General features: G+C 40.1%; 1 protein-coding gene across 1 annotated transcript in view; it reads left to right on the forward strand.

The window, feature by feature from the left end:
- Positions 1 to 567: 567 nt before the first annotated feature.
- The window catches only part of fhip1aa (FHF complex subunit HOOK interacting protein 1Aa), a 28,448-nt gene continuing 15,673 nt past the window's right edge, over positions 568 to 13,342 (forward strand). The window contains 3 exon segments of the mRNA XM_054604195.1: positions 568 to 714; positions 10,324 to 10,370; positions 12,550 to 12,766. Coding sequence (XP_054460170.1) covers positions 12,662 to 12,766 — 105 coding nt within the window. The 5' untranslated portion in view covers positions 568 to 714; positions 10,324 to 10,370; positions 12,550 to 12,661.

Below are 13,342 nucleotides of genomic sequence, written 5' to 3' on the forward strand. Positions count from 1 at the left end.
TTTTTCTTACTGCCCTTGTACCTTGCCCTTTTATCCAACAGGTGGCGACATATTGTAGAAATCTCTAATTCTCTAATAATATCGTTATTTTGATCGCGTCTTGATAAATATAACCATGGATTTTTACCTGCTTCCAGATCAGTAGGGTTTGGCTGATCATATATACTAAAGAAACGAGTTTCTTCAACCAAAATAAGGTTTCAACTGCAATCTGTTTTTATTAAGAGGAGTGTTGCCTCGCTTTTAAATGATTTAACCTTATCAAAGTTTTAACCCTCAGATTATTTACACTTTATAGTGAGTTATTATTATTATTCTTTTTTTTTTAAATCAAATCTTCCAGGTTTATTTCTCACAAGGGAGATACTACCACTCCTCCAGTGGATGTGGGCCTGTTGTAACTCAGTGGGAGGAGCGTTCATGAGGATTAATGCGACTTCACCTATGTGTGTGTGTGTGTGTGTGTGTGTGTGTGTGAGAGAGAGAGTGTGTGCGCGTGCGCCTCGGACCAGGTTAAGTAACTCGTTGACACGTATAATAACTCCGGTACTGTCATAATGAGGGGGCCATAATGGAGCTGTGACTAGGAGCGACTCATTTCTTTATTCCTGAGAGGAAACACCGGCTGTGTGTTTGTGGTTAAACCTGCTGGTCGACGCCGATCAAACTGCTGAGCGCTCTTTACGAACAAACCGGAGCGGATCCGGTCCGACGGTAAGAAAGAAAGAAGGAAAAAGTCGTGTTTACAGTTGAATCTTTATCCCACTTGTTATGTGATAACATGGGGGTGACATTGCTGGTGTTGTTGGACCATGTGTGTGTTTTTTGTCTTTGACAGCTGCGGTGTCTGTGATTGACATGTGCGGGTGGGGTTTCAGGGCAACCAGAGGTCTCTGCTGGGTTTATTGGGGGGATTCGCAGTAGACAATAGTTCTTGCATCATTTTAAAGTGAAAGAAGTGGGAAAAAAACCTTGCTGTGTTTCCACTTTCCTTCCCTGTTGTGTCCTTACCATAGAGACAAAGTGGACCCACCCTGTGTCTAATCATAGCTCACAGTTTCTGCAACCTCAGTCAACGAACCAGTCGCTGCTTAATAACATGTTTTCAAACCTATCTGGTTTCCTAATCTTGGGAGAACCTGCAGCCCCACGTGCTGTTGTTTATCAGCTCTGGGCAAAAAAAAAAAGTTATTTTATAGCCACAAATAGCAGAAGTCTGACGTGTAGCCCACCTCCTCCTGATTCACCTTTCAGCCTCCACTAATGAGCGTTGAACTCAGATATCTACTGACAGAGAGCAGCCGGTGTTGGGTTTCCAGCAAACAGCATTAATGTTTCATGACTGGCCATCCAGTGTGAGTGTCATTCCTTTACAGGTGCTCTCTTCCCACCTGCTAAATCAATCTGATCCACAGTCAGCTGATGTAAACTGAGCGTTTGCGGTCAGTTTCTGTGGAGACTAGATGTCAAACATGACTGAGTAAAACTGTTGTTGTTGTTGTTGTTGTTGTTGTTCAGGGTTATCTCTCTCTCTGTTGAGAAATAGTCAGAGGAGCTGCTTGGATGTTATATTTCCAACCTGTTTGTTTTGTTTGTAAGTTAGCTGGATATTTCAAAAGCTTGTAAACAGAATGGTATTTGTATTGACCAATCAGTTAATTCTCTTCTCACAAAAGCAGTTAATTATTTTGTCTATAATATTGCCCAATAAAAAGTTGGGGAAGAAAATCACAATTACCCCAAGATGACCAACTCAAATTGTTTTATTTTGTCCATTCAACAGTCCAAAATGTAAAGATCACTTTTGAGAAGACGTAACCAGAAAGGGATCAATCAAAAAGTTGGAGAGGAAGAGGAAAAAAAGTTTCTCTTGAATGCATTTTTGCCTGTTATTATAAAAGTTTTTTGTAGCTGGTGGATGGAGTTTGAACAGTTGCTATGGAGATGGTCATGGTCACTTTCAAATCCACTGCCTCCCCCAACAAACAACTTTGTGTTTAGAAAGTCCATACTTAGCTCACATGATAAAAACTGAACCATCTCCTCCTCAAACTATTTGGTCTTTATAGTGTCCGCCACAAACGTCTTCATGTCATCATGAAATATGGCTGCTGTGGTCTTAGAAATGCTCCTCATGTGGATGCTCCTTAGAGCCCAGTAGCGCTCTACAGTAGCTACTTGTTTCTGCACTCTGAACTGTGCTGCTCTCAGGGGGAAGGGATGCAAATATATCAGGGTTTTCTCAGCAGAATAACCACTTAAAAAAGGTATTTGTAAATGTCGTCTCCTTAAAGAATGTGAAATGATGAGGTTGTCATGATTGTAGGGAAACAGTTTAGCTTGATTTATGGCTGTGATTGACGAAGCTGTACTTATTCACTGTTTCATAAAGAGATCTTTCTGATGCTGTTTATATTTGCACCGTCTGATCTCTGTTATATACATAATCGGTTACATGCTGCGGGTCTCTGGTTGCCTCTTAATCAGTTCCACTCCAGAGACTTGAACAATTTCTCCCTTATTTTTCACAACGATGTCCTGCAAAGAATGCAAGTGAAGTTCAAGAATTATGTTTGTGAGTAACGTGTGGCTAATCATTCATCTGTATGATAACCAGTGATGTTCAGACGTAATTCAAATCTCATTTAGTAGGAAATCGGTTTGGTTGACATCAGTTTTCAGACTGATCAACCAAGATATGCTCACACAGGATCTCTGAGTCTCCATCGCAGCATGCTCGACTGTGAATAACAGTCATACTAAAGTGATTAGATGTATAGGTTAAGGTCACAAGTGTGTGATTGCAATGGGATTAGCTTCACCTTGCTTGTTGCTGCCTGTACAGAACAAAAAGTTACTGATTGTTTGAAAGTAGTGTTTCTGAATAGCCTCTTAAAACAATATATATTTAACAGAAAGTTTACGAGTGTTTTATTGTAGTTATGGCAAAAAAGATGCTAAAGGGACGGTTCTTTTGTTTAGTCAGTCTGTTAAATACATGATATGTTTGCAGAGCTTGTGGGAAATATAGATGGAACAGGTGCTACAGTCACCATACCAGCAGGTGTGTGTGTGTTTTTGTGTCTGTCTGTGTGTAAACCTTTCCCAGCACAGACACAGCCTGCTCAGCTTTGTCCCGTGTTTGGGATTAGCCCCACGCTGACCCTGAGAAGTAACAGACGGCATTAAAGCTATGTGTCGATAGCGACTGGTAGCATTTCTTAGCGGCTCAGCCTTTAATATCACCATTACCTTTTATTAAAACTCTTTTTTTTTATTAAAGGAATAGTTCAACATATTCTTTCTTTGAGTTTGATGAGAAGGTTGATATCACCCTCATGTATGTGTTGATAGTATGAAGCTATAGCAGGTGAATAGCCTAGCTTAGCATCAACACTGGATGCATAGAGAAACGGCGAGCTTGGCTGTCTTCAAATGTGCAAAATTTGAAATTGAGAGCATTAATACAGCAGCAAACAAATACATGTTTGTAAAGATATAGCGGAGTAATGTTGTCCTGGGCAGAGAATGAAGTTGCCTTCCCTCTGTGTGTTTTTTAAATTGAGCTTCTCTTTGTTTTGGTCAGTTAGATTGTCAGTTGTTTGTACGCATGTTTTTGACATTTTGGAGAGAGCCAGGCTTTAAGCAAATGCTAGGTTAGGCTAATAACGCTCTAACCTTAGCTCAATGAGAAACATACACAGGCAAGAGTGTTATTCTGTTAAAGTACATATTGGCCTATTTGTGGGCGAACCTGTGTCCCAGCTGAGTACGAAGAATCACCTTCATTTTCCCAGCAAACTCTCTGTTGTCTTTAAAAAAAGCTTCCATTTAGAGTGAAGAGAATATAAATTGTCACTGAATCTGGTTGAACCACTTCTCTTGTTGTAGAATGACCTGGAATGAAGGCACAAGTTATGGTTAGTCACCTGCAGTTTGTTGTCTGTCATAGCAAAGCATAAAGTAAACTATAGTTGTGCACAAAGTCTAATAGGCAGGCCAGTGGTTTTACAAACAGCCACCAGGATATACATTAGTTTGCATCTCTTTTGCCATGAAAATGTATGAGAAAAAAAAGTCATCTTATTGTAGAAGTTTTTTAAAAGCGCTTAAAGTTTTTAAAAAAAATGAAAACAGAAAAAACAGGTTTGCTTGTAATCCACACCTAAACTAATATTTGACACAGAGGAGCCTGGCAAGCATTTTTGGTATGTTCTGTATTTCCTTTAAAAACAAACCATTTCTTTTTTAGTTAACTGCGTATCCATTGCTGTTTGAACCCTCTTTTCATCCAGTTGGCTAATTGCATGAGTGCAGTTCTGCAGCTCGCTCTCATCTCTCTGATAAACATCTCTGAACTTCACAGACATGCTGTATCTTCCATTCCACATGCAAACACGGCTTTTTAATTTTATCAACAAGTGAGACGTGATGCAAACGAGCTCTAGAGGAAGCAGCAGGAGCAGAGATAGGATTTACCCACACAAAACACGTTCTTATCACTGACAGAAGCCTATTGTAGTGTGGGGATGGGCTGAATACCAACATGAAAGTAGGATAGATGTCACCAGCCCACATTTTGTACATTTTGTGCAGTGAGGTAATTTAGCCTCTGAGGGTATGAAATAAACAGTGAAAAATGTGTAGTGACATGTTGTGTCAAGTGTCAGAAGGCATTTGTAACATTTGGATCGTAATAATTTGGAAGGGGAATAATACGAAGATGGTTGCATGTTACGATTACACACATGTAACACCTGTTGGCAATGTCTATGTGGTGGTTGTTCCACCTCTTTAGTCCAGACTGATATATCTCAGCAAGTATGAACTGGAATTACATTTTGTACAGACATTCATGGTGCCCTGAGGATGAATCCTAATGACTTTGGTGATCCCCTGACTTTTCCTCTAGGGCCACCTTTAAGACTGAAGTGCTTTTGAGTAAAAGTTCTCAACAACTGTTAGCTGGAATGCCGGGAAATTTGATACACACATTCACGTAGTCTAGGACAAATTGGAATACCTTTGTGATCCCCTGACTTTTCATCTTTTGCCATCAGCAGGTCTAAATGTCTTTTTTATTAATATCTGCAAAACTATATGCATTCCCATCAGCATTAAATATACTTTGTGTTAGGTAAACATTAAATGTCCTAAACATCGGTATGTTGTGAAAGCATTAAGCACAGCGCAACGCTCTGTCTTACTAAAGCCTCACAGAGCACAGAGCATTCATATTTAAAAAAACACAATTTGGGCCAAAGAAAAGTAATACATTTATTTAAAATGAAAGGAATTCCAGCTTTTCCACAATAATTTTAAATTTGGCACTGGACCGCGATGTAGGGAGTTTAAGTTTACAGAGGTTATACTGTTAGATAAATGAATATAATGTGAAATTTGGGGATAAAAAAAAAAAAGAAGAAATTCTTACAAAGCTGGTTGGTGGCTTGGCAAAAAGACTTCCCTATCAGAAAGTTTATAAAATAACATGAAAACTATGTGTATCTTCTAGGGTGCCTCATTGTTATCCAAGGTTATATCTTGCGCACTGGGTGCTGAAGAAAAATCGATAGACAAAATCGAAACACACATAATGTACAGTATGCATTGACTTGAGCATACACAGGTGTCCCTGTCTGCTCCATTGTATGCTGAACTCTCTTTCAAGAGAGTTGCAGTTTGTGTAGTCTTTGATTTTATCAAAAGGGCAAAGGGCTCTTTTATCCTCCTGTTGGCTTCTATAAGTCATTATCTTCTTCTTTTATTGAGCTCAGTTTTTAGAACGGTGTATTTTCCCCCTCTGGGTGTTTGGTACTGCTGCTACCTCCTCTTCCTCTGCTCCCAGCTTCACTAAGCGCCCGTGTATGCGTTTGAACATGTTAATGAATATCCTCTTGTGATCACTGAGCATTATGATACCAGCTGCCTGTTTCTGAAACCAGTTTGGAGCCAACACCCTGTTCGCCTTCATGTTCATGTGAGAATCCACAGACCTGCAGCACGGAGCAACACTATCTGCTTACATAATCACAGTCTTATCTCGTTAGTTATTTACAGCCATTGTTCAGCACCTGTTACTGCATATACGGAAAATTATGATTTATGTATGATGAAATTAAGTTCATAGGAGAATTATCAAAACATGTAAAATTCTGCTTATTTGTCTCTATCATCCGCTTCTTTTCAAAATAGGCCCCCAAAATAATAACATCAATAAATTAAACTATTTAATATGATGTCACTGGGTGAATTAATACTTTTTAATATTTTTTTATGACATTTAACAGCAAAAATTACAATATTTAGAAGTGGTTGTTTGAGATATCCTTGTGAGCCTTTGTTGTGTGGTTGAATGCATGACGAAGGTGAAGACTATAAATTATTAGACCAGGCACTGTCTTCATCTGTAGCCCTTTAACATTTCATCATCTACAATCGCTTTAATGGGCTTGTCTGTCACTGCGTTGCCACGGCAGCCACCTCACCACTGTCAATTACGTAATAAGGCTGGTTCAACTCGAAAAAGTCAGACTTTTCTTCTGTCAGCTGGAGGTTCTGGCATTTAGAACCCAAAACGCCTCACCTTAGACAAATAGTGTTTTTGTGTTTTGTGTTTTGTATCTACTTTCTCAAGTCTTTGGAATTGAGGTTTAAAAGGCCCGTGTAGCGAGAAAGATGATCTTTATTCTGAGTAAAGGGTGTGTACTGCCTAAAAGCTATTTGTCAAGACTACGCCTGTGTTTGTATGAAACCTCTGGGGTGACAGAAAGCTGACAATACCAGAAACCAGACCAGAAAATAAATGACGAAACCCCTTGAGGCAAGCATTTTCAACTCTCTCTTTTTTTTTTAACCGTGTTTTCTGCTTTCAGCCTTGGGCTTTTTGTCTCTTCTTTCATTTCTTTTGCAAAGCACGGAGGTGCAACACAATAGTTTTCACTTTGTCATCATGTTTACATTGGGAGTGAGCAGACGAGAGCCTGTTTCTTCCTTTTGCTGCACCACTTATGAAAACCATTCCTAGTTTCCAGTTGCATCTGTGTAGTGATAATAAATAAAGACTTCAACCATTGCAACAATTTGCATTTGGTAAGGCATGATATGGTCCAGCAAAAATGGATGTTTTGTTCCTTTTTCACAAGAATTAGTCCAAAAATTACTTTTCTGTCCCTGTCAATCAGCTAAGACCCACAGGAATAAATGGAGGCATCGACTTATACCTCAAAAACACGTCACCTTACAAAGAAATGGCAGTAAAAAGAGCTGAGTTTCTAACTGTTGGTGTGACTGAATACTTGGCTTGTAAGACCTTCAATCCCGACCCAACATCAAAGAATAAATCAAAGAGTGAAAAAAAGGAGAAAGGAATATAATTAGTGCGCAAAGCTTATTGTTCAGTTAAATAACATAGCAACGGTGTTGTACAACACAACAGAGTAACCAAGTTTCTTCCAAATGTCACAAGTTTTATCGATCGTTTGTTACATTGGGATGTTTGGTCGAGTGAACCCAAAGTCCGTAACATGAACATATGTTGAGGCTGACATTCTGTGTTTTCTAAAAAAAATAAAAGTCCTCATGATGGAACTAATAGAGTATATGGTGTGTTGTCTTTATCTTCTCTGTCGATCTTGTCTCAGACTGCAGAGATGTGGAAGCGAAAAAATATGTGTAATTATCAAATTGCCATAATTGCATAATTGGAAATTAGGAGAATCCAGGGAGGCTTGCAATGCAATGAGACTGCTACACCCGCAGTTAGAGACTGTAAACAGACAAATATGCACTCAGGCAACGCTGCGTTCTCGTGTCAACATTCAGATCTCAACAACCGGCACACACACACACACACACACACACACACACACACACACACACACACACACACACACACACACACACACACACACAGACACACACACACACACACACACACACAAAAGATGTATTTTTAACAACCTATATTTTAGCATGTGCTCGGCTTGTCCCATTTCTGTCTCTACTGTATTTCAGGTTATTTTGAGCAACTAGAGCAGTGGCTTCTGGATAACTGTGGGCTCTGTGTGACAACATGACAGCAGGTACTGTGAATGAGAGCACCATGTAGGTCATGACTTTAATTAGCAGGCCCTTTAGCGGATTAGTTGTGAAAGCATATTTTATCCTTCGGTCTTTGTTGCATATTTCAGACTCGTTGAGTGTTTTATTATTCTGGCACTCAGTCTCAGTTGTGGTGTATTGATTTGATGAATCCAAGTCTTGACCTGTTTTGCCCATAATTCAAGAAATGAACTGTACCACTTGTCCGAAAGGAGCAAATCACTGATTACTTCAAGATAATCTTGCAGGCCCACAAAAATAAACCTTCAGGGTCACTTTTTGACCAAAAAAAAAACAGTTGGCATCAATAACTCAAAACAACAGGAGTGAAAAGTGAGGCTGGTAAACAGATGAAAGCAGCTTAAAGGAAAGTGAGTCTGACCAGCCAACACCCAGCTGGGAAGATTTACAGTGCTGCAGCAAATCAGGATTTCCCGCAGAATGTTTCAACCTGGTTCTCTGCATCTCGTGAGAAAAGACATGAGGTAAGCAAGATCTGATAAGTCGACATATTTCCCTGCTAAAATGTTACCAGATCATGGCTCATTCAGTTTCTTTATCTCTTCTCTACCAGTGACTTTAGCTGAACCAATAAAGGATTTATGAGGCTAATATTTTAATAATTTGAGTTTTAAAAACCTGTTATCCTTATGCTTTAATTTTTTTTTTTTTTTACATAAAATAGTACAAAAACATTTGAATTAGGATCCTTTCAATGATATTGAAAATCAAATAAAAGAAAAATGATCGCAACACTTAACACTAATTACCTCAAACATATACTTGGCATTTCTGTACTGCAATTTCTTCTCAACCAACATGTTCTAATATATATGCTATAATATAATATCAGTTCTACTAGTGAAGCCTCTTGTCTTTGTTTGAATTTTTTTTTTTTAGAGAAACAGAGAGATTAGTTTTGGTAAAAGTCAACTGACCATAATAACCAATTCAACACAAGCCACAGCAATTAACAGCTAAAAGCAATAAGAGCAAAATGACAGCAGCACAAACTCAAGAACAAAAGAAAATGATGGTTAACCATTCTTTATGAGTTTATCACTGCTGACATACAGAAGGAGATTTGACCTTTATCACCTCATTTATACAAGATGAAATATTGCAACTATTCCTTTGGCCGAGAAGAGAAAAAAAGGATATTAAAGTTATGTTTTAGGTTGGTGTATCCGAGTAAGTAGAGCGGGTCAGCCTTAAATCATAAGGTTTGAGTTTCTGAGCTCCACCAAACCCGTGTCACAGTGTCCTTAGAAACATGGTGAACTTAAATTTGCATGTAAGTTTGCAAAGAAGAACAGTGAGTCCCTGTGAGTTACACTGAATCTAATGTACATCTCCATGGGTGGCTTCTATACTGTGCTTCTGGGTGAAAAACTGCAAGAGTTAGTCCCGAGAGGCACTGAACCAGCCTGCAAAACGAAATGAGTGTTTGATGACTCTTCTTTTGACACACTCACCCACACACACACACACACACACATCGCCATCTGTCTCCCTCTCACTCTCTGTTTACACGACGTCACGCTTTTATGAAAGATTGCATGTTTTCCAGGAAGCCAACATTTTTATAGGTGGAGTCCAGATCCTTTTTGAAATCCACCCACTCCACCGATTTTAAAGTCGACTGGAAACTGAGTTTACCAAATTGATTATTCTGTGTGATGTCAGAAAAAGTTCTTACAGGCAAAAAAATCAACTGCAGAGTTTATATGATATATATATATAGGGAATTATTTTAGAGAAAGTTGCGGCTGCTGCATCACGAGAAATGATTTCCCACGACGGGGGCGGCTGGTCTTTCACTGTTGTGAAGGATTCCAATTATATCACCACACTAATTGGATGAGACAATGGTGTCATTCTCCCACGGTGGAGGGATCATGACGATTGGATATTGATGTTGAATTCCTGCAGAAACATTCCACACGATTAAATCTGAACTTTTTATGCTTGTAAACACTGTTGCTGTCATTTTTCTTGTACCGCCTCCTTTTCCCTACACTTTCTCTCACCGTGTTTTTCCTTTTTTTCCCCCCCCCCCCCCTTGTAACCTCCTCCCTCTCCATCTCCGTCCAAGAAGCGTTCGGAGAAGCTTACTCATGTCCAGTCACTTCCCACCATGCCTGGACTCTCACACGCACACTCACTTCCTGCTCCTGTCTTTGACATAGCTTCATCCATTCTTTTTTTTTGTGACAACAGGACAAGAATGAGGTCCACGCGTCCCAGTCAAAGATGGTTCAGCAAAGGTACACACACACACACACACACACACACACACACACACACACACACACACACACACACACACACACACACACACACACACACACACACACACACACACACAGTCTGACGCTCTGGCCACGCTGCTTTTACATTCCTTCGCAAGAATCCAACCGCTTCTCCTCTAAGTGAAAGCAGATGGTGAAAGTTTGACTGTGTGCCTTGTTATGACTGAACTCTTTGGTGGTTGGTGGGGATGTTTCTGCCTCACTGGGGCAAAGTGGATTCAAATGAAGGGGTTGAGCGGTGATTGGTTGTGAGCTAGAGGCTCTGATTTGGTGTTGTGCCATGCAGCTGCTGCTTGTTTTACAGTTGATCCCCCGTGGTGACAGAGTCCATATGATCCTGTATTGTGTTGTGTGACTGTTTAACTCTGTCCTGATGTTGTGTTGGTGTTCAGGGAAGGACAGACTTAAACCATACCATGTCCTTTATAGCAACGCTAGCGGCGCGACTCCAGGGATGTTGGTCAGTCGTTGAGTTCACAGCTTTGATCCAGAATTAAAAATCTGTTAGGATCCCTTGACATGAGGTTGACATTTGTGGTTTTGCGTGAAATGTCTCAACAGCTGTTGGATGTATTGCTTTGGAATTTGGTTCAGATATTCATGTTGCCAAGAAGATGAATCCAAATCTTTTTCTGTGATCTGGCGTCTTTCCCTGTCGTGCAATCGTCATGTTTTGGACAAATCAAAATGATATGTTCCCGATTCTTTGGTTTATGACCTCATATCTGCAAAACTGATAACATTCCCATCAGCCTCAGTCGTATTTTGTGTTAAGTGCTAATTAGCAACTGTAAGCATTAGGGCTGTTCCTCTTAGTTGAATAATTGGTTATTTTGGCCTTTTTTAAAAGAAATAAGATTTCTTTCATCGATTAGTGTTTATTTTATGCTTTTTCATGCTGAATGACTTATTTCAAACAAACTTCTAGGCACAGCTTTTGTAAACACAATATTTAAAGTGATTTTGAAAATAGAGTAAGATTTTATTTTGGTTTAAGACAGCCCTACTTAGCATGCTGACAATGCTAACCTGTTATGGTAATCAAGAAGTTAACAAGTTAACACTGTCAGCATGTTGTTAGAAGGTTAGCATTTTGACATTAACATTTAGCTGAAAACACCATGGTGCCAAAGAACAGCCTCACAGAGCTGTTTGCATGCCTGGACGCTCTTAATCTTGTTAGAGAGATTATGTGTAAAATCCCATGAACATGACTGGGATTTTTATATACATGTGATATAATTTCTAGTTCTAATGATAGTCGCTGCAGACATTCACTGTCTGTAAGCAGAGGAAACACGGGGAGATAACGCACATCCTAACGTCCTTCCTCTTGGGCAGGAGTGTTCATGGAAACATGTTACAGTTGAGCAGAAACTATGATTTTTTATTATTATTATTTATTTTATTTATTTTTTCTCACATTATCCAGTCTGAAAAAGCACTACACTCGGTCTGTTCCCAGTGTTGTCAAAGAAAACTGCTGTCCTGTTTAGCAAAGTCAGTCTTTCCAAGAATGTCTTCTCCATGGGGGAAGCAACAAATGAGTTCCTTTCTGGGGTAAAAAGTGGGCATCTTCCAAATTTCCATTTTGCCAATGTGAGTGTTGGAACTGATCTTCAAAGCTGCCCTCAGGCTATTTTCAACTAAAATAATATATATTTTTTTTGTGCAAACAAGCAAAGCAGACCTCAGTTGCCTAAATATGTTCTCTTTTCCTCCCTCTAACTCCCCACATACAGCCAGAGTTGTTCACACCCAGTCGCTGTTCGCCTTCTGATGTCAAAAAATGTTTCTGTAATAAGAGTGATGTCAGCAGGCCTAGAGGAATCCACTTTGGGCGTCTTAGGTAGTCCAAAAACAATTTGACATCTCAGTCTGAAAGTACAGAGTGAGGCAGGCAGCCAGAGTTGAGCGAGATGCGTCTCTGCTCTCCTCGAGTCATCTGACTTTGCCTGTTATTGTTCTCTCTCCTGCATACCTGTCATAGCTGCTGTCTAGCCACGCAGAGGGAGAGAAACACACTACAATCTCCACTCATATCAGTGTATCTGTGCTGCTATTTTATGAATCAACTCTTTGTGGCTCTGTGTATAATCATATCTGCTAATGTTTCTTTCTTCTGCATCCTCAGGTCCTCTGTGATTACGCTTCCTCCTGCGGTTATGGTTGCACCAGTAAGCAGTCAGGAATGTCCTCCCTCTGCCTCTGACATGGTTTAAACCACATATGATCCGGTCACCGTGATGGCCTCCATGGTTGCCAGTGGAAACCCAGATGGGCAGGCTCTGGTCCTAAAAGGGGTGGATCCAGAGACCTGCATGATTGTGTTCAAGAACCACTGGTCTCAAGTAAGCACTAAATCAAGAGTCCTGCAGCTTAAAGGAACAGTTTGACATTTCAGGACATACACTTATTTCCTTTGTTTTAATACCTCCATGCCAGCAACAGTCGGGGCCAGAGGCATTATGAGATTTACACGAGAAGTTCAATCCCACTCTGGAGTCTACACATCTACATTTAACCCCACAACTTTTACCAAACAGCATAACTAATCCCTACAAGCATATCTGGTGACAAATTTAATAAAAGCATTGTGGAATTCAGCTTAATTTAGCTGTGAGTGCCACAAAGGTTAGACCCCACACTGACCCTCTAATGCAGACATTAAAGCACCTGACACTTAGTCACCAACACACTTTTCTAACCCTTCTGTGTCTGGCCAGTATCATTCTGTAAAAAGTTTTGTTCATCTCAGTGTGGGAGGAGGAGTAGTAGAGGCCTCACAGGCTGCCAGGACCCACAGGGGTGAACACGGACACACGATGCTGCTGTCGGCCTCCCACTGTCAATATTCCACTGGCCAGAAGTGCAGTTTAGTGTTGTAGGAACAGATCTGGAGTCAGTTTATATTGTCAGTGAGGTAG

Source organism: Anoplopoma fimbria, chromosome 9 (genome assembly GCF_027596085.1).
Source record: "Anoplopoma fimbria isolate UVic2021 breed Golden Eagle Sablefish chromosome 9, Afim_UVic_2022, whole genome shotgun sequence".
Classification (NCBI taxonomy): domain Eukaryota; kingdom Metazoa; phylum Chordata; class Actinopteri; order Perciformes; family Anoplopomatidae; genus Anoplopoma; species Anoplopoma fimbria.